At 44.7% G+C, this 22,063-nt stretch overlaps 1 protein-coding gene across 1 annotated transcript in view; it reads right to left on the bottom strand.

Moving 5' to 3' along the window:
• Window positions 1-1,631: 1,631 nt before the first annotated feature.
• Window positions 1,632-22,063, bottom strand: part of RFWD3 (ring finger and WD repeat domain 3) — a 20,658-nt gene continuing 226 nt past the window's right edge. Inside the window, exons 2-13 of the mRNA XM_009883157.1 lie at window positions 21,925-22,048; window positions 20,336-20,571; window positions 18,498-18,592; window positions 18,173-18,370; window positions 15,909-16,000; window positions 13,634-13,748; window positions 8,354-8,582; window positions 6,950-7,100; window positions 4,052-4,228; window positions 2,988-3,202; window positions 2,508-2,725; window positions 1,632-1,854 (exon numbers count right to left, since the gene is read on the bottom strand). Of these exons, the coding sequence (XP_009881459.1) occupies window positions 1,711-1,854; window positions 2,508-2,725; window positions 2,988-3,202; window positions 4,052-4,228; window positions 6,950-7,100; window positions 8,354-8,582; window positions 13,634-13,748; window positions 15,909-16,000; window positions 18,173-18,370; window positions 18,498-18,592; window positions 20,336-20,571; window positions 21,925-22,048 (1,994 nt within the window). The 3' untranslated portion in view covers window positions 1,632-1,710. The remainder of the gene's footprint in view (window positions 1,855-2,507; window positions 2,726-2,987; window positions 3,203-4,051; window positions 4,229-6,949; window positions 7,101-8,353; window positions 8,583-13,633; window positions 13,749-15,908; window positions 16,001-18,172; window positions 18,371-18,497; window positions 18,593-20,335; window positions 20,572-21,924; window positions 22,049-22,063) is intronic.

Below are 22,063 nucleotides of genomic sequence, written 5' to 3'. Positions count from 1 at the left end.
AAGCCTCCATTTTTTCAGTTTGAAGCCAAGTGTGACTTGGAAATAAGACAGAGCATGAGAAACCTTACCTGCGTACGGGGATGCTCGTTTACCTTCACAAGACAGGCAGTGTATATTGCAGAGACGTATTCTTAAAGTACGGCAGCAGCAGTTATATTTGGTAACTATAAACTCTTTATTTTTACAGTATATAAAAATATAAGAACATAATACTATACAGAAAAAATATAAAGTTAAGCAGAGATCATCTCAATCTCATTTTTAAGAGGTAAGACATGAACGGGATCATACTGTGCAAGCCCCAGACTTCAGAAAAATAAAATTCTTCTGGCGGTTCAAGTGGTGGCACACTCAATCCCAACAGGACGGATGCTGCTTACCACGGCCAGAGGCAGAGGTGTGCCGAGGGATGTGTTTCCAGCACAGGGAACTCATCTCCCAGCTTCCAACATCCTTCCAATCTCAGTTTCATTTTATGTTTAACGAAAGCAAGTCCTCTTTCATGATCTGACCTAGAGATAGATGTTCTCGCCCTCCTTCAGCGTATTTATGGGCTTAGGCCCCACCGTACCCAGCCAGCGCACGTCCCCTGAGCTGTGATCCCACCCGTGGGCTCAGATCTGCGTAAACCAGTGAGTCTGCAGCACGCTTGCACACAAATACAACTGGCAGCTGGCTGTGACTGGCCGGTGAGCTGGCAAATGTGATTTAAGGCAGGCAAAAGGTCAGTGAAAGCAAGCTGATGAAATCCCCGAGCTTCCACCAGTTCCTCAAAGGGGGGGAAAAAAAACACCCTAAAAATAAAAAAGCAGCCAGCATTCTTTTCCAAGGTACTGGCTGTTTCAGTACATTGCTGTCTTTAAGGAAGGACAGCATGGACTGCAGCAGCCAACAGTACAAGAACCATCTCCTCCTCTTTACCTGTACTTCTCTAGTTTCGTTTTCCACTACCAAACTGTGTAAGTTTGCTTGCGGGTGAAGCAGGGAAGAGAGAAGGGGAAAGAAACAGGGGCAGAGAATTAAGGCATTACAGTGCAAAGTATACGCTCATGGAAAAAAAGCCACAAAAGAAAAAAAAAAAAAGGTTCTCTGTAGTTTTTCCAAGCTTGTTCCCTCCACGGCCACAAACCAGGGTCTGTCCTCACCAGGAATAACTGCCAACTGACCCTAGACCTTCAAAAAGAACATGGCAGTACGTTCTCCAAAGTGGTGAACTTGCTTTTACACTAAGTATCAGCCGTGCTAGCGAGGTGCCAATATTGCCACCTTTTCATCACAGCAGGACTAGCCACGAGAAAGTACAGTGGGAGTCTTGGGTCTTCGAGTTCCTCTTATTTTGTTGATTCGTAGAAGAGCTTTGCAAGTCCCTGTGCTGTATTCACACTGGAGAAAAAAAAAACAAAAGTGCAGCAACACATCCTGGAGACAGTCCAAGTATTGCTGTGCTGAGGCAGCTTGCGGAGTTTGACTGAAGAAAATTGACCGAAGAAGAAATAAGGGCAGACTTAAAAAGGAAGATGGAGGAAGAAGGGAATTGCTCCAGGCACCAGCGCGTCCCAGTTCCTGCCTACTGCCAGAAAGGTGCTGCAGTGGTTCCCGTCGCTTGTAAGCGGCACGTGCAGGACAGTGGGGTCTGGGACTGCGCGGTTGCGTAGGGTTAATCAGCAGCATATTTGGAAAGCCTCTCTGTGGCAGGTGTGTGGACTGCTCTCACTGCCACTTGTAGAGCTTCACCATCTTCTCCGTCAGAGTAGCCAGGAGGTGGGTTTGGTTCACTTCCAGGGGGCAGATAGCCAGCACGGGCAGGTCAGCCTGCAGCTTCTGCAGCAAGGAGCCACTGCCAGCATCCCAGAGCTGTGGGACAGACAAGGTCAAACGCTGCAGCATCCTCCCCTCCCGTATCCAAAACGGATCTTGCTCTCTTCTCTAGAGAGAAGACTTTCCACAAGATCCTTACAGGACCCTTCCTCTACTTTCACTCCCTGCTCAGATGGTCTCTAACAGACTCACAGCACAATGTCACCCTGACTGCCCTCTCCTCTGACCCCGACTCATGAGCTCTCACGCAGCCTGTTGTCTATCCTCTGCCTCCGAGCTGCTTTTTCATACAAAGGGCAACCCTTCTCCTCATCTTCCCCATCATACTTCAAGAGCCTGCATCCATCCCTCACAGCACTTACCGCATCAACTGTCCCACCAAGTCTCCAGTACACCAGTTAGCGCCCAGTTGGGCCAGTGTGCCCAACTGCATTCCTCTGGTGGACAACAAGGGCTCGCTGCCTGCATTCCTCTCAACAGATGTGGACCACAGGCTTTGGCCAATATTGGGTGTCCCACGCTATCAGCAAGTTACACCTGCTGCAGCAAGTACAACAGACCAACCTGCACAGGGTAACGCGCGCGACGAGACAACACCCACCAAAACACACTGATGCTGTGACTGATAAGGCTCCTCACCTAAGAACTACAATAAAACCCACCACCACGCTGAAAGGAACAGGATATACCAGGGCAGAATTAGATGCCTCATCGCCAGCACACACAAAGACGCTGCCGTCCTCCTCCGGGCTCTGAAAAATGGCATTCTTGGTCAGCAACTTGCAGGTGGGCCCAGCGCTGAAAGTCTGAACCGGGTTAGAAGAACACACTACATCTTCAGAGGCCTCTGTCAGTGGGCTGCAAGTCAGTTCCATCATCACACAACGCACACAAGGGTTATTTTTACCTGGGTGGCAGAAATAAAAAGGTAGCCTGTGGAAAACTTAACTGCAGACAGGTTTAACTGTAGGAATACGAGCAACACCACCCCGCAGCTGCCTCCTTTCGCCCTCACCCAATTCTTATCTACAGGCAGATGCTCATTGCTCTGGCTAGGGCAGGTGCTACGTTTCTGCTGCGCCCTCAGCACCAGAGCTGCTGTTGAACTCAACAAACACCAGGTCAGAGCGGCAACAAACAGCGCCCTGCAGGCGCACAGCGTTACGTACTGGGTCTGTACGTGGCGAGGCAGTGCCGAGTGGTGATCTCTGTTTGAATATCGATGCATCCTCCAGGTTCCAGTGGCAGGTGATGAGGCCGGTAGGAGTTGCTAGTTTTCTGTTCCCAAAAGCAGGCTCCTTCCAAGGTCCCAGCTAGTATTCCACCGTAAGGCAGTGATGCTGAGGCCACCCGGGGCAGATAGGACAATGATACCATGGGGCACCTGAAAGCGTGATCGGCAAGAGTCAGCGCTGCCAGCTGCAGGCACGCTGGCGTTCCACCTCAACTCTCTCCAACCACATTGCAATTTCGAAAGGGCCTAAACAGGCTACAAAATGGTCCTTCAAGCAACGAAACCCAATGGGTTTGTCAAGAATAAATTAAATTCAACTTAACTACTTGGCCTCATGTTTTAAAGAAGCATCAGACAGCCCACATCAGATGCGTGCAAACCAGCATTTGATTCCCTGAGTAGAAGAGATGGAGGTACCAGCATCTCACACCTTTTTGTAATTTGTTCTTTCCAAATTAAACACTAAAGCCAGTTCTAAAACAAAATTCAGTTCTCCTGCTTAGGCTGCACCAGTGGGTCCATTTCTGACCACCGTGTGCCTTGTGCCTTAAAAAGATGCAGGTGCCAAGCACTGGTACTAAGTTATACCGTATAACCTTATGAGAGACTTCTCACATCTGTGCTAGATTCACCTGAAACATTTTAATCTATTATTATTATGGAAGAAGGTAGATTTAGATTAGATATTAGGAAGAAATTCTTGACTGTGAGGGTGGTGAGCCCCTGGCACATGTTGCCCCGAGAAGCTGTGGCTGCCCCATCCCTGGAGGTGTTCAAGGCCAGGTTGGACGGGGCTTGGAGCAACCTGGGCTGGGGGGAGGTGGCCCTGCCCAGGGCAGGGGGTGGAACTAGATGATCATCAAGGTCCCTTCCAACCCAAACCATTCTATGATTATAATTTTAAACTATTATAATTGCTGTGTGATTTATGAAAGAAGCTATGTTTGGCTTAATGTATATTAGTGAAGCTAAGGGGAATGAAAAATCCTTATGCCATACCTGGACTTCTGAGGGACGAGTTCCTGGACATGAGAGTTGGTGTCTCTCAAATCATATATCATGATAGAGCCATTGACCAATCCAGCATAGACGTAGTTTGTATCGTCCAGACACCAGCAGCAGCTCCAGACAGGACGGCCAGCATTGTATGTCTGCACCACGGTATTTGTTGCCAAGCTGCAGAAGAAAAGCAAAGCGTTGGCCCGCTGCACAAGCATCTACTGATGAGAAAACAGCATAATTAAGGTAAGCAAATCTAGCTTTTTAAAGTCTTCAGACAGAAGCATCTCTCTTTAGACTGAATTCGCAATTAACTCCTCTTTTACTCCAGACAAGAATCTGGAAAATCTAGACAGAATAATCACTTGGATATTGTCAAGTGGTTCATAATTCTTCCAGGCCAATGCTTCTTTTTCCAGATTGATCTTTGGAGACTGGGAAAGGAAATCTCAGAGCAGGGTCTCAACTGCCTTACTGGAAAGGGAAAGCTGAGTTACTTTTCTGGAAACAATTAGAAGTGACTTTAGTGTAATCCCGTAATATCACATATTCCTGAGATCACAGGGCTCATCTCTTCAGATTACATCTCTCATTAATTATTTCCCTCTTTTTATGTGAGAGGAACAGTGCTTATGCCTCAAAAGGATCCAAGTTAAGCAACAGTGAGACAGCAAATGGGGTAAAGACAGTTAAATGCAGATTTATAGTGTTAATTCTTTAGAAACTCAATTTGTGGAAGGAAGAAGAGGGGTGCAACCCAGAATGGCAGATGAAGTTGGTGTCAGATTGGAACGTATTTGCAAAGGGCAGCGTTGTCAACACAGGCTCAGCACAGCGAGAACAGTGCGAGACAGATCAAAGTGACTCTGGATATCCTTTACAACACACGGGTTTTTCCCTGGGGAAGGCGATTATGCTCAGAACTCCAGAGAAGACAGTAATTGCTCCCAGGTAAGCGTAAGGGGAACAACCACAAAGATCAACCTGGCTGGGCAAACAGGGAGTTTGATAGCAGGACAGTGACTGGTTCAAAACAACAGGAAAAACACCCTAAAGTCACAGTGCTATTTTAAACACTTGCAAGTGAGAAAAGGAGACTTTAAGGACATCTTGGATAACTCCTTTTGGTAGGATGACTATGAAATCAGTAACTAGAGAAGAAAGATGACCAAAGGGGGAGTTTGCTTTCAGAGGAAGACGTAAAGAAGTATGAAGATGCTGCTGAAGCAAGCACTTAACTCCAAGACATTCTGGGATCAAGCACAAAGGCAAGAGGATCACAAGTTCCGACGCAGCCAACCAGGCAGATTTGGGAATCGTGTCTGAGCAGATATTGCAACGAGAAGCCGCTGTCCAGATTAAACCATGAGAAGAGTATCAACCTCATTGGTTAGAAGTCTGACATGCTGATTTTAGCATCGGACAGTTTTGTTTGCTTTTAACTAGTCTATCAAACATTTCGACACGGTAACAGGAAAGCAACATTCTTTACATTTTTGTTGCAGGATTAAGTTCTCTTCGTTGCTTCACCCGTGGGAAAGAATTGGGACTAATCATTCATGTAACAGAGACATATTCTGCCTAACCCTACACCGACAGACAGACGTACATAAAGATGTTAATATAACTCAATGAGAATCTATCAGCCAACAAAATTGTGAAGCAGCCTAAGCTTAAGATGGAAGAGCAGCAGAGTAGCAAGAAAACACACTCAAAGGCTGTAAATTCTAACAGGATTGGACACATTTATCTCTCAGCTTCGCATAATTAGTCTCCGACCCACTGCTTCAAGCCTCTGCTAGCTTTAGAGAACCTGTGTTCCTCTAGCAGGTGGTCAACAATGCTGCCTACGCACTTCATATGGGTGAGACCCCGTCTGGAATACTGCGTCCAGCTCTGGAGTCCTCAACTGAAGTAAGACATGGACCTGCTGGAGCGTGTCCAGAGGAGAGCCATGAGGATGATCGGAGGGCTGGAGCACCCCTCCTATGAGGAGAGGCTGAGAGAGCTGGGGCTGTTCCGCCTGGAGAAGAGAAGGCTCCGGGGAGATCTTACTGCGGCCTTCCAGTGCCTAAAGGGGCTCCAGGAGAGCTGGGGAGGGACTTTTTACTGGGGCATGTAGTGACAGGACGAGGGGGAATGGCTATAAACTGGAAGAGGGCAGGTTTAGATTAAACATTAGGAAGAAGTTTTTCCCTGTGAGGGTGGTGAGGCACTGGAACAGGTTGCCCAGAGAGGCTGTTGAGGCCCCATCCCTGGAGGTGTTCAAGGCCAGGTTGGACGGGGCTTGGAGCAACCTGGGCTGGTGGGAGGTGTCCCTGCCCAGGGCAGGGGGGTGGAACTCGATGATCTTTAAGGTCCTTTCCAACCTAAACCGTTCTATGACTCTATGATTCATATCCCAGATTAATTCCATGCTCTGCAAGAAGTTTAAAAGCCAACATTAGAACAGGGAATAAAGATCCCAACCTAAACGCCCCTTGTTTCTGTTTTACGCCGTACAAGTTCCCATGCTTCACATTTCCCTGCAGTAACAGAAAACCAAGCGGACAATACGTTTCACATCTGTACATCATGCTACATTTTTTCCTCAACACAATTTGGCCAATCCGTGTCGAATTACTTGTTTCCCAGTGAATTCTCCACAGGAAAATTATCAGAGACAAGTAGCTCTGTATCACCTCCATGTAAAAGATCCAAAAGCAGGAACGAGTCTCTGTTAGTTCGCACATGCAGGAAGAATACACAGACCTGATCCCATCTTAGCAGCATCTTTTAGAAAGCAGAATAGCAAGTGCTGCAAGACATTTCTAGCAAGACAGAACGAAATCCAATCCAATCTCTTACACACACAGCAGAACTCCGCTGGGACAGGTCGCTCCCCCGAGCAGGGCTCACCTGGTAAGTTTGAGAGTGCTGTCCAGAGCAGCAGAGAGCAGCAAGCCATCCGCTCGACCGCCGAAAGCCAGCCCCCGAATCTGTTTACTATGGATGGGGATGTACTGACTGCTCTTCAGGTTGGCCACGCTCATCATCTTAACACCACAACCTGTCACAGAAGGAGGATAAAGCAGGTTATCGCGAAGCAGCACACGTGTAGAACTAGCAATTCTACGCCCGAACTACAATGTCTGTACTGAAGCCAGTGGTGGGATGAACACATGAACATTATTTGCCGTTCTGGATAAGAACCACCACAAATCATTCTTTAGTTCAAATGGCAACAGGGCTAAATCCCTAGGGATCCCATCCAGCAAGAGCAAACTCGGATCAGTGTTACAATTCTTGTTACAAGAGCCTGCTGCTCTTTAGCCAGTTTCTTCAAAGACATTGCTGCCTAGATAAAGACACGCACAGTAGGATTACATGGCTATTTAAGAGAACAAGTGCCGCTGCAAAGAATGCTTACAGGTGAACTTAACCTGTGTGCTACAAGAGTCACCACAAAGCCGCCATTCAGAGATTCATTCCCTGGCTCCGAAAGCCAGAAAAATAAGGTCAGTTGAATTCAATTTTGTTATGCCTAGATAAGGCGTATTAATCTCCAAACCATTAACCAAATAAAGTAAGTTTCATCATTCAGAAAGCACTGAAGTATTTTGCAAATAAACTCTCAGACTCCTAATATGCTACATCTATTTCATTGAAAAAGCAAGCTGGCGCCAGTCCAGATGGCAGGTCACTTGCCCCTGGCCATAACAGCGAGACAGAAACAGGGCTGCCCATGGCTTCCTATTTCCTCACTGGGAAACGGAGCTCCTATCATTCATGTTAGAATTTTTTTTTGCTTTTCATTTGGTTTTTTTGTTTGGTTGTTAGTGGGTTTTTTTGTTTGGTAGGTTTGGCTTTTTTTTTTTTTTTCTTCTTCTCTTTTCAAAGAGTATTGACAAATCAGCTGCATGTGGATCGATCCACCTACAATTTGGGGAGCAACGTTTCTCACTCAAGCACTGGAAGCTCCTCTGCAGCCTTATACACTGGTCCCTTGTTCTTTGAGATGACCCACTGTTTTGCAAAGGGTCGTCTTCATTGCGGAGCACCAGACACACCTTTTACCTTCTCCTGGATGTGACACTTCAGCAGAAGAGCCAGAGACACCCTGCTGGCATTCTGCCATAGAGGTGAGGGGCAAACAAGCTACTTCACTAGGCAGAAGCTACCGATGCAGGGGCCAGATGAACTACAGGGAGTCTTGTGAGTATTCCCAGTTTACAAGGCACATGCAAAGGTCAAGCAAGAGGAGCGGGGAGCAAGTAGAAAACACATTTAACTTTCACCTATGATCTTGACTTGCTTAATTACCAGGAATAAAAGTAGACTGCGGAGAAGGCTGCGATACCACGAGGCAACTCAGCGAGTCGCAGTATGCCATTACTCTGCAGTTCCCAGTCTGAGACACCACAAAAACCTTTTCCAAGTGGTACTTGCGCTGGCTTTGGCTGGAGGGGAGGCTGCCTGGGAGGCAGGTGCGGGAGCTGCCGGGCTGCTGAGAAGCACTCACATTGTGCTGGGCCACCAAAGCCTTCAGCTCCTGCAAAGAAAAAGACCCAGAGAGCTTTAGTGCGCCACTGGCGATGTCACCTTCTGCACTGTCTGTTCCAGATGCTCCAACCGTACTTGTTCTCAGATAAAAAAGGAGGAGTATGGTCCAATTTCCATGCTGTTCCTGAAATGCTGGATTTCAAAGTCCATTGACTATGCCAGTGAGCAACAAAAGCATTCAAATGCTGAGTGAGTTCTGGCAGAACGTACTCAAAGTCTGTTATTGTATATATTAGACCCTGTGAGAGAGAGGACTCTTGGGCAACACATAAAAGCCAATAACAATTATTACCAGATCAATGCTGTTTAGAAAAGAACGAACTGCCAAGTATTACATGCAGCTAAACCACAAGAGAAAGTCAATTAGAACCATTTTCCAGAATCTCCAGAATACCCCATAAAAAAATAAAAGCCCAAGTTTCAACATAAAGGGCGTTGCAGGAAACAAGTCAGTCTATTTAATGAAGATGACCCTGTTCTTGTAAACCCTGAGCAGCAAATTCCAGGAACGACTCAACTCTCAAGAGCTCCAGCCCTGTTTTCTGCCACCTCCTCCCCCATCTTCCTCCACCTCAACCGATGAGTGCTCAAGGACGCTCAGCAGAGCCGTGGCCAAGCACAGCTTCCATCAGCAACGAGGTATTTCTAAAATTCCGCTTTCCACAAAGATCATCAGGGGTGAGGTGGGTATGCAAACAGTGGCACTGGCGTATTGTCAGTCAACTAAAAATGCCCTCCCCAAAAGCATTTTGACCAACTTGTTGTAATCCAAGGGCAAAAGCATACAGTACAGAACCCCAGGGATAGTAGAGGGAGTGTAGTTATTAAGAAAATTGCTACTTGCTTTCTGTTGTCTGAGCAACATAGGTTATGCTTCAAATACTACATATTTTTTAAACAATTAAGGGCCACAAGAGTGATATTATGAATATATTAGTAGCCTGCAAGCTAGCTTCAATATTGAACCAGCCACTACCACTTAACTCACGTCTAAGCAAAGGCAGCAGTTCCCAAAGAGGCAAGATCAAAGATCAAGCTTTACATTAATAGTTATCATCAAGACCTGTAACTTTTGGAAACTGCTCAAGAGGAGAGCAATTCTGATATTTTACAGAGGTCTGATCTGTTTTGCATCAAGCGCATTGCAAATCCCCCAAGGGAATAAAAATCAAAGCTGAAGACTCAAGATGATCCCATTAGAGCAAGCAAAGACAAAACAACCTGGGGAGGAAGAGGAGGTGTGGGGGATGCAAAGTTGCTGACGATGGAAACTACAGCTTCAGGCTTAGAGTAAGCAGTCAGTGAAAACACCAGTAACTTAGAAGAAAGTGACTCTTAATAAAAGAATTAATAAACTCATTTCTAAAAGGCAGGAGGATACCACCACCAGTAAGGATCAGAAGCGATTAAAATTATTTGTTGCTCTGGGGAGTTTACAAAACTCTCCTTATCACCTGCACTCAACATACAATTTTTACACAAGTTATTAAAAAGGAAACCAGGCAATTAAAGCCACAAGGACTATTAGTACAATGCTTACATTTAAACACAATGGACAAACCCAGCAGAATCAGGAAGTCTTACTGGAGACACATTACCAAAGTGATTAAAAATATCGCACTGCAGAACAAATTCCACTAATTGTGCTCAAAAGAAAACTACTCTGGTAGTGTAAGCCTGTACCTTCCTTGAAGATGTTTGCAGAGTTTTCCCCGATGCCTGGTGTTGACTAAGGGCCCGGAGGGCACACTCGTCTCTCTGCACCCGCTAGGACTGCCTCCTAGATTTCAGCTTGAATGAACACAGGCACACAGGTTGGGGAAAGAAGAGGGTACACAGCAGAAGTCTTCCTGAGGAGCATGCATTGAGAAGCACAAGAGCACAATGAATAGGAAAGGAAAACCACCAGCTACAACAAATACAGAATCGTTTTCTTTTGAGTATTAGGTTACAGTCTTAATGGCTGATACGAAGCTTTAGAGACAAAGGCAGTTATCAGACAACTGTGGCTCTCTGGCTGTGCTCCCACAGACCTCTTACAGAAGAGAAACACACGACTACAACCTCAAGCTGCAGTGCAGCACTACTGGCATTCCACCTTCCTTTGGTTCAGGTTCAAATTCGGTCAAAAGGACACAGAGCATTTTTAATCGGCTGCACTATAAGTAACAGCTCAATGAAGTATCAGGTTTTACTAACTACTTCTAGATATTCCCCAGATAAACAGGTAAACACGAAGATCACAAAGATGAAAGATTTTTATGCAATAAAACCACTCGCATAAAACGGAATTAAGTTCATAAATTGTCATTGATGTTTTGGCATCCAGTTCTTTTTGAAGGCTCTGAAAATCCCATTGAAAAAAAAAAAAAAAAAAAAAGCTTTTCCAAGACATTGGGCAATATAAACTGACCTCTGCAAGGCTCATGATTACACTTCCTTTCTCCACAGCAGCATGCAATCTCCTGTCATTTCCCTGCCAGTCCTGCCTTTACTGCTCCCTACACAAACACAAAGACTGTTTCCCACTTGCAAAAATGAATCTCCTACCTCAGCTGATCAGTGGTATTAATGCCAGAAGCCAGACACAGTTTGCTTATCATTAGCTACCCTTTATTGATATTTTTGGCAGAGTCCGGAGGAGTACTGCAGTAGCTGACATCCGATTCCCAAGTTCTTTGTGGTCACAAAGAAAAAACTTTAGGCAAAAGAAAGATTTCAGTAGCACTACTTCCAAAACACAAGTCTGAACCTGCCACGCAGGGTGCAGCATGTAGCTCAGCACAGCACACACTGCAGGTTTACAGAGAGAAACAACACTGTTGAGAGCTTTTTGCCAGAGTTGTAGTTAGCTCCCTACCCACTCTGCCCTCAAGTTCCTTTCCTCATGTATTTTCATATAGCTAAAGACTTAAAAACCATCCTTTTCTAGCCTCAATCATCTTAAATACTTCAATAACAAAACACAATGGACAATAGACAAAAGCAGGGAAATGGACAAACGCAGGGAAAAATGCATACAAACATAAAAGGTTGTAACTAGTGACATGACTGCTGATGAGGCACAGCTCTCAAGCACATTAGCAACAAAAAAGGGTTCACACAATGACTTTTTTTGAGGGGGGCACCAATGGCATTTGCTTTCCATAAAACTTCAGACACCGAGGTTTGTATGCAGCCAACGAACATCATAACTATTCCAATAAAGTTCTACGCAACTGAACTTTGCCATGCTGAATGTCCCCCTGAGCATATGGACATTTCACACATTTCCTTTTGTAGTCCCACAGTGCTTTGTTTTCTATATTGGCTTACAGCTTTGTATTCCAATTAAACATGTCTTCTTGCGGCGTCAGTAACATGGCTTGCTGAAAAGACCAGGGCAACAGCCTCAAGATGTAACGAGGCAAATGAACATAAGATGTTAGGGGGGAAAAAAAAAAAAAAGTCTCGATGAGGATGTTCAAACAATGGGACGTCCCGAGAGGCTGTGCAGTCTGCTTGCGTACACTCAACACCCAGGATGAGGGTGCCCTGAGCAACCCAACCCAATGCTGAAGCTGCCCGATTTAGGGTCGCTTCCAACCAAAATGCTTCTATGCAAATAGTTGCTTTACTAGATGACCTCTCATAAGAGAAGGAGCTCGTTAGGCATATGCTCAAAATATAATCAAGCAACTTACAGACTTATACCAGACTTACTGCTGATTTTCTGCTCCCCACATTGTTTTACTTTCAGCTTATTCATAGTATAAACAAGCACCTTAAAATTGCTTCCAGCATTCACATTAACCACTACAGGACAGTGATGAATGCAGTATAAATACTGAAACAGAGCTTAAAGAACACGGGGTACTTAATCTTTAGAACAAGTGACTTCAGTTCAGTTTGACTGGATACTCTATCATTTAACACCAAAAGAATTGCAGGAAGACATTATGGAGCTGCAGTTTTATCTTATTCAGATTTTCTTTAAGCCAAAGTTTAAAGTGGACCAATTTTCTTATTAGCTCTGATGAGCTTCATGCAGGAATTTAAGCAAGCCGTTTATAAAGCCTTGTCTTACGTCACACAGGAAGACTTCCGCAAAGAGGATGTTGCTTAATGTACAGACATAAATAGCCAAGGCTATAAAAAAAGATCCAGAAGTAAGGCAAAGCATAAAATTAAGCAAGTTACTAGACAGTGAGAGATTAGATATCATCTGCTTCAAACAACAACAAAAAACTAGCAAACTACCTGAGAAACAGGCTATTGGAAAACCTAGCACTGGTGGAACGTGCCAGGTAATTCACCGTTGGAAGCACCAGCAGAGTCCACAATCTACAGGAATCCTGCAAAAGCAGCTGTGATGGGTTACAAAATATCACAGTATTGCATAAGCCAGAAAGAGTTGTTTAGCAACCAAATAATTTATTTTCAGCAATTTGTATTCTAAGGGGACAGAGGTGCCTCTTAGCAGCTGTTCAACCCTCTGCATACAGCCCATGCTATTTGCAGGCCAGGTCTCATGGTACCAGAAGGTGCTTAAGTAGAATGCTGACTGACCTTCACCAAAAAATTTGGGTGTTTTTGTTGTTCTCTTTCATTTTGGCAAATAGCCATACCTCTTCACAAACTACTTCTCAAAGGTTCTTGACTAACTAGTGATAATAGATCCCATTACAGCTTTACTACAGAGATTTTCAAAGCTGATTTTGATGCAGTTAAGAGAAAGATGAGGAGAATTAGTTTGGTGCTGTGTTACCAGGCCTTGCCAGGCACCACAAGACCGCCGGAGGAACCTGCAACATCAGCAGCCAAAAAAAACCCCTCTACTGCTAAGCTGTATTTGCAACTTTGATTAAGTCTTAAAAGCACAGGAAGTATACATGAATACGCCAGCCTGGGGTATTTAGAATACTCCTGATGATTCACCAATTGAGTTTACTAAATCTTGCTGTTTCTTAAAACTAGAAGTCTTCTCTCCTCTAAGGGAACATGCAAAAGGCAGGTTGAAAAGAAAAGGAATCCTCTGTGTATTAGAAACACGAGACTCACCTGAACTTGCTTGCGGAGTTTGCTGCATTCGTCTGTCAAAACCTGCAGCTGGAGACGGCTCTGTGCGGATTCCAGCTCTGCCTGTCTCCGCAACATTTGTTCCTTTTCTAAAGAGCTGGAGGAATGAGAAAAAAAGCAATCCTTAGGACTAGGTACTACCTAGGATGCTTCTCTGGGCTGTCTATTCCTACCCCCAGACTTCATCCCAGCACAGGTCCTATTCAGGTAAATTCAAGAGTAAGAGAAAATCTGGTACCACACTCATCCAGTACATTCTCCTCGAGATGTTCTCCGTTATGCAATTGTACTGAATGACTCACTCAAGTATTGTTCTATAGAAACAACAGCCTTGCTCCGTACCCTCTCCAAATGTGCTAATTTAGTAGAGGAGAATGAAAGAGAAATCAGGGTTTTTTTTCCTACAGAAACAGTTTAGCAAATTCTATACCATCAACGCCCATGTAACATACCATGTCAGTAATACAGCAAGATCATCAAGCTTGTTTCTACTACCAGTAACTAATCTTGTATTTCAGGAAAATATAGCTGAATCAGAAATAGACAGATACAGATAAATTCTCTGTGAATGCCCATGTGGAAGCCATACTTATTACCTCACCTTCAGCCTAAAAGTGCACACAGACAATTTGGCAGCAGCAGTTTTGATGACTTAATTTCTCTTTCATATACGCTTTACTTATGCAGGAATAGTTAAAGAGGGGGAAGAAACGTCAGCATTCCTTAAAATTATCTGTACATTTGGTCTATGATGTTGACCACTGCATTCTGCACTTTGAAAGCTGCAATATTCCGGTTATTTCAGTAGTTCACATGCAGGGAGATTTAGCTTGCCTAAGTACCTTCTAAATACACAGACCTAGCCGTGCACGTTTACCAAGCCCAGAATTCTGCCATTTCCTTATAGCGTCTTCACACGCTCTTTTTTGCTGCATAAGAAACAGGTGAGATGCTGTATTTAACCACTGCAAACACATGCTTTACTCAAATACCCAGAGCCTGAAGGCTGGCTTTTTTTGAACGTGAAGAACAAAACCCAGGATCTTATACCTAATTCAAGGCTATGCGCGAGCAATATCGACGTGTGCATCAGCGTTTGCGTTTGTCCTCCACTCGTGGCTGTGTGCCACAAAGCAGCCGCTGCCAGCAGCTTAACTGGACCGACAGGCAGTCACTGTCTGCCTGCCGACAGAAACAGGGGGCAGAGGAGGTGTAGGGCAAGTGGGGAAGGGCTGCAGCGAGACTCAGACACAAGCAGCAGTCAGACAACTACCTCTCCGTGAGAGATAACAAGATTCAGACACCCAAGTGCCTTTTGTGCTTTTGAGAAAAAAAAATAATCTTATTTATAGTTTGTTTTGCAGTGTCGATCCAGTAAAAGCAGCATGACCCTTCTAAAGGTACAGTTCAGCCACCATCAGGCAGCAGCTATCTGGACAGAAGAGATATTTCCCTTTCATGACAGTTACGCCTCAATAATTTCTGATCAATAATTACCAGGATAGCGAGGTTTCTGTTGAAAGACTGCATTGAAAGAACAGCAGTATAGTTAGAGACATGTGAAGACGACCCCAATTAAATTCTGTTCGCTATAAAGACTCAGGAGAACTTGGATATCTGCAGCCTTTTAATTTCAGCGTAGTATCTGTGACAGCATCTTACTGAAAAGAAATTAGTCCCCATTTTCATACCTGCTTTTCCTTTTTTTCAGAAAAAGTCTACATTTAAGTTGGAGGGGGAAGCAGAGTCATCGTAATGCTTGCTGACCTTTTGTAAGTAAAGCTACATGAAGAGTTTGACAAAGCAAGATGAAAAGTGATTCATATGAGAGATTACTCTGTTTAATGCATGCAGAAAAGATGGCAGAAAAGGTCAGCTATTCACCCCCCTTGCATTTCTAACTATGCCTCGCTTTTCTCATCTAATGATGAATTAGCAATATACAGCTTTTTGGCAACAGCTCTGCATGTTCTCCCGTGATGACATTTCAGGATACAGCACGACAGCTTTTGCTATTTCAGTGCCAGAAAGCGCAAACTCAAAATTCTGTTCCAAAAGAAAATTCTCCTTCCAGGTAAGGCACGTGCAACCAGCAAGGCCTTGGTCTGTTAAGACAACCATACTTATGATAATTCCCAAGGGAACGTACAAATTGCTTTAGACAATACAGGAAATTAAAGCGTGGCATCAAAGCCAGACTGCAGCTTTCAAGGGCATGCAAACAGTGAGGTCGTATCGTTACGTGGAGACTCCATACCTTTTCATGCGTTCCTGTTCACTGGTATCCAGCGCTTTCAAAGTGCGAGCGTACAGGATCACAATGTCGGAACGTTTTGCTTTCTTATTGCACTGGAATAGAAGACAAGTTCAGTTCATCTACAAGATTTTAACTCTCCAAACTACACATCCCTCCAAGTTCCTAGACTTTATTTTGAAAAACCCTTATAGCCTGTAAGGGAGGGGCCGTCTGCTTGAGAAGAAGTCCACAAAACCACAACCATACCACAGTGTGTTTGCAAGACACTCCCTCATACAGACACCAAAGCTCTAATCAGGGCTACAACAGTTATGGTCATGTACCCTATTCCACTTTTAATAACGTATCTCCTCCCTTCCCCCTGAATTTGTTCTGCTAAAGCACCAGCGACACAGCATGGTCAGGTAGAGTTCCAGGGACAGCAAGAAGAAAAAAAGAAAACTCAGACAAATGGGGAAAGAAGAACAAAACCAACACACCAACCCAACTTCTATTTTGAAAACATCAAGACTGGGTGCTTTGGGAAACCCTGAGTACACTCCCAACTCTTATTTACATACTATATTCCTTTGATCAAATCCTATGGGCCCAAATCCGTACAAGCATTCCAGTGTCAGTATGAAACACTGACGTCCTGCTGACTTCAGTGATACGCGGGGAGTCAGGTATTTCAGTAACTCTGTGCATCTGGCTGTGACTATCTAATACTTTAGATTCTCCTTAAAAAGAAGGGATAATACCTCCCCCTGAGTTGGGACTTGGAAGAAATTACGGCATCCGCAAGCTCACTGTTTTTACAAATATACTTTGTTGATGAGAAAAGAGGCGGTGAATACTCAGATCAAGTAACCTCCGCTGAACATTAAATTACTACGTGTGCTTAAAACACAGACATCTCTATTATTTAGTAGTGCGAAGATATCACGGGCAACAGTTTCAGATTGGGCAAACCCCCTCCCTTCGTTAAGAAAAAATGCCCTGCAGAGCAGTAAGCGGCAAAGACAGCTTTCCTGGCAGGCAGCAGCTGTCACTGGCAGGACCAGGAAAGCTGTTATTTTACAGTAACTTGCACTCAAGCCACTTGGTATACAGAGCACCACTCACAGCAACTCTGTGCTATTCAATTAGAGAATGCCCAGTCGCAAACGGCAGCGAGTGAAAGTGAAGGGAAGGTGATTTAGCTGCAAGGTTCTCTCCAGAGCAAGAAGTTCTCCCAGGAAGTTTTCATAATTACATCACTGGAAGAAAAAGAGGGAGCAATCACCCCTCACGAGTTGTTTGGGTTCAAGAAAAAGCCGTCACAAAATGCCAAAGAGCAAAGATGCCGGGAAGGTCTCTGAGAATTCTGGAGTGGGTGAAGAAAAAGCTCACACAGAATTGACAGAGATAAGAAAAATAAGGTTTGGGCCTTTGCTATGGCAACAGTGATTCTTTAGGTTTAATCACAGCGCACATCAACAGGAAGCTTCTTGTTGAGAGGAGGGAATTCTGCACAAAATCATGCAAGACTATGGAAGCTCTCAAAATGAGAAAGCTGAAGAAATCCTGGGCTTCCAGCCACCAACTCAGAAAGGAGCACAACTGAATCCTATTTACAAGGTACTCAACCTATTTTTTTTGGTCAACGTTCCTTTCTGGAGAAAAGGAATAAGGAATGGAAGCAGATCACAGAACTGTAGACCTAATCGAAAGAGATCGGTATTACCCATGGAAACAAAGCTGAAAATAGCAGCTTAAAAAGCAGATCTACCACTTGCAAATGGAAATTAAAGGATGCAGCTTGTTTCTCAATTTGCTCTCTGCAAGCTACATAAATGACCTGGTCTGCTTAAAGGCTGCAAAAGCAGATACAGTTCAAAATAGAAGATTACATGAATGAAAACAGTTCTCAAACAGATTTCTTGCCCAATAACATATTCTTTACGCTTAGTTAATTGCTTCGAGGAATCTGTCTCCCATTCCCACACTCCAGGACCACAGTGCAGCGTTCCAAAACCATTTACAGGCTTAGCGCTTGAACTCTCAAACTTCTGAGTCTGCTACTCGCGAATGCCCTACTTCAAGGGGAAAATCCAAGTCGGAATTCTCCCTTTAAAGCGGTGCTAGTTGCTCCTGGCCTAATTACATCAAAATAATGGCGATTTTTGTTATTTCTGACAGCAGGCAAAGGTGGATCGTTCATGCAGCAAGCAGCTGTAACGGTTACGGTGACCACACCTGCAGCAGAAGTTACCCTTTCCAGTGCACATAAATGTCTGTTTTACCTGGGGGCACTTCCCTGCCTGTCCCTTGAGCCACCTTTCAATGCACGTGTAACCAAAGAGGTGTCCACACCGCAATGCTGAGAGACGGTGGTCCCCAGCGTTGGTCCACTGCTCAAAGCAGATGGCACAGGTATCGCCTTCCTCCTCATCCAACGGAGCAAAAGGAACTGATGGTTCCAGTTTCTTTAGTGGAGTTCTCTAGGATTTAAAAAAAAAAAAAAAAAAAAAAAAAAAAAAAAGCAAAAGCACACAGATTATTTTTTTCTAGACAAATGTAGCATTTACCATATTTAATCTGGCTCCAAAAGAATTTAGGTCACCGTACCTGCTTTTGCTGGAATTCAGCCTCTTCATCTTCATGGCCTCCTGCAGAAGCTTGAGACAAAGCTTGAGGCGGCTCTTCTTGGATGTGACTGGAAACTAAAGAAAGCATTGCTTAAATGAACTGATACGTAAAGGGGTGGGGGTGAGGGGGGTGAATTCCTCTTGACTTGATCTGAAATCACTGGGGCATAAGATAAGCAGTACAACAACGGCACAGGCTACATACAAAGCTTCAGATCAGCGTCCTGGATACTGAAGGTCAGGGAGTCTGTAAGTCCTATTCACCAATGGTAGTGCTGAAGAACTTTATGCTTTCTTTTACGGAAAGCAGCAGAATATCAGCATATTCAGTGAAAAGGAAAGGTCTTTTAAAGACAGAAATTGTTGTCGGGATTTTTGGACCTGCATCCAGGTGTATAGTTAGGCTGACTCAAGGACACAACGCTGCATCATTATGCCCAGAGAAAGACAGACACCAATATGAAGAAGTTGTTTTGCCAAGGGATCTAAGCATGCATATTTCATGTGCCAAGAAAGCATTTACCGTATGCTATCTGTCCATTCACCCTGACTTAAGTAGTTTTCCAGCTGGTAGTTATCCGAACTATCAATTCTGCTGGGCCATATGTTTTTGTGGTGGGCCTCTGTTAACCCTTCTGTTGAAGCACGGGCACACAGAAATGCTACGTTTGGATTACCACCACTAACATACTAAAAAAGGAGCAGAAATCACCATCTCCTCCATCTCCTGACAAAAGAAGGGTTATTAGTCACATTTAGTAGTCGAGGCAGATATTCTCAATCCAGCGGAGAGGTACCACCTAGCCCTAGCTAATGTCAGTAAAGTTTTCAGCCTCTATGGTCCTGGGCCAAACAGGAACCAGGGGCTTATATAAGCACAAAAGACAAGGGAATTCCAGAAAACCCAACAGCGAGCATATGGTCACACAATATTAGACAGCACTTAACAGCTTGAGCTCCTGTCACGTGCAAGGCTAGCTCAGAGCAAGCGGAATGAATCTGTTCAAAAGACACGTCGTAGATGTACCCTCAGGAAAAGATGTCAAGGTGGGCTGGCCGGTCAAAACCAAACCTCAGGGCAGGGAGTGAAACATAACGACGTTCTTTAGACTGAAGTAAAACAAAATAAATTTTGTTCTCATGTTCTCTGGGCATCGGTAACCTTGAATAGCAAGTTAACTGTTTGTCACTCTTACATAAACAGTGTATTTTCATCACAAACAATGTCACTGAAGCGCGTGGCAGCCTGTGAATATGAGTCTGGATAAAGGATTGCAAGCCATAAAAAGCTGAGGAAAGAAAGAAACAAACGAAAAGCCCACTGTCCTAAGTATCTCTGCCTCCTCAGCTAAGTGTCACAAGAAGTCACAGGAACGAAAAGAAAACTCTGAACTGAAGTGGGCTGAAACCACAAATAATTGAATCGGATCCTTCTCTGAAAACTGAAAGCACTGCTGATCCCCAGAGATGTGACTCAATGTCTTCAATAATACTCCTTGATAATATATGAGAGAGGAAGTACTAATCTCTAAACTTGAAGCTATTCTGAACATTTCCAGGATTGCTTGGAAGCAGCAGGCTGCGAATAGCAAGAAGATTGTATTTAACATCACAGTAGCAATCACCCATTACTGCTACTGCTCTTAGGAACCGCTTGCCAGAAAGCCTTGTGGTAGCAACCTGCTCCTGTCAGCTGCGGGCATGATCATCTCTTAGCACCGTCTGTTGTGAAGCTTGAAAGGATTTCCCTACTGAGTTTTGAAACAGCAAGATGAGTTTCTGCAATCAGTCCCTACGCAGCTCAAATATAGCACAAACCTCCTGAGCTAGCTGCCGGAGGTGTCTCCCGGGCCGACGGTAAGAGCGGTGCTGCTGCCTCCGCCGCTTCCTCCTCCTCAGCAGAAGTGCTGCTGTCAGAGTCGCTCACTTCTATTATTTCATCTGAGCTGTGTTCCTGGTTGTCCCTCGCAATATGTGAGGGCTCCAGACGCGGGACTAGTCCTGTAGCTGGCTCTTGGGTCCTGCTGAGTTGAAAGTAACTGTCCAACGCTGCCCTGAGTCCAGAAAAGCAAAAAATAAAAGCCACAGTTATTTCAGGTAAGCTAAAGACTCAGAACGTTTCTCCATGCTTGTCTGCAGTAGAATTCCTAGGCTCTTGACTGCAATAGGAAGGTATCAAAGACCTTCTCTGGCAGAAGGACAATCCCATACAATTGCCCATTTTATAAACAATTACCAGTATCGTACAGCAACCATTCATTTTGCTCAGCTCAAAGAAAATCTCTCGTTACAACAATGATATTGTCTTCTTTTGGGGTGGGGTGGTGGTGGAGAGAAGGAAAGCAAAGACGACATAAATACTGTTCGCTAATAGCCAAAGAGACTCCTAATTAGTACCTCCAACCCTAACTCAGACCTGCTTCCCAAAGCCACTGGTAATATTAGATGCACAAGGCTTGGATCAGAGTCCCACTCCATCGACTACTTTGTGCCTAGTCTTTCTACTTTCCCTCTTCTTTTCTGCGGGAACTTCATCCCTGGATAGAAACATCCTCCCCTCTCCCCCCCATCAGCTCAGCTATTGTCTCAATTACCCTTCAGATTTAAAGCAGAAGTTTGTCAGGTTGCCTTCTAGCCCTGAGAACGCCAGTGACCTTCACATGCAATCCAAGGGCAAACAGTACAGTTATGTTTAATCATCTGGGAGCAGAGGAGTTCTTGGTCTCACTGAATTTAAAGGCAATGCTCCAGTTAATTATAATTTCACCCTTGACATTTACAAAAACTACAAAGATGAGACAAAAACCAAACAAATCAGAAATGGGATTTCTTTCTGACAGGAAAGCATCACCCTTTAAACCCATCACAAATGGTATTAAGCACAGAATCTTTACTTTCTTTGCCTGGAGGTAACAAAACCTACAGCAAAATATTAACTTCTATGTTTGTGAAAGTTTCTACAGCAATTGTCACCAGCAAACTTAATCAGGCAGTCCCCAAATCAAAGGTGAAATGCAAAACAGAGCACAAGCTCCACTGAGCTAAATGCTGGCTGGAACTGCTGAGAGTCAGCACTGCTGCAGGGAGCACCGACAGGAATCTGGCAGAGCAGAGGGAACAGTGCGAGGAGAAACTCAGCAAACAAGGTGGAAAGCATGGAAGGGCTCAGGAGTCATCACCACCGCTGCCAACATAAGAAACGGAGGGATTCACTTAGCAAAGATCAGGCCAGAAGAGATCAGAGCTGCACCATTATTGAGCTTAAACGGTATGTGAGCTGCCCAGAATTTGGCCACAGCCACACACCTGGGCTGAGCTGGGCTCTATAAGCCAGGAAGCGGGGTAGCTTTAAACTGATGCCGACTTGGTAAGAGTGCAGTTCAGACCTAATTTCTTTTCCGCTTTACCTGGCACTGACAGTCCTCTGGGAACCACCGATTCTCTGCTGCCTGCGGGCTCTCCTCACTCGCGGACGCTGCGTGACCTGTGGCACAGGCAGTGGCCGATACGGATCGGAAGCCCCTTGTAGGCCTTGGCGGCCGGTGA

Source organism: Charadrius vociferus, unplaced genomic scaffold, assembly GCF_000708025.1.
Source record: "Charadrius vociferus isolate BGI_N301 unplaced genomic scaffold, ASM70802v2 scaffold1434, whole genome shotgun sequence".
Lineage (NCBI taxonomy): Eukaryota > Metazoa > Chordata > Aves > Charadriiformes > Charadriidae > Charadrius > Charadrius vociferus.
This window is presented reverse-complemented; position numbering and strand designations above follow the sequence as displayed.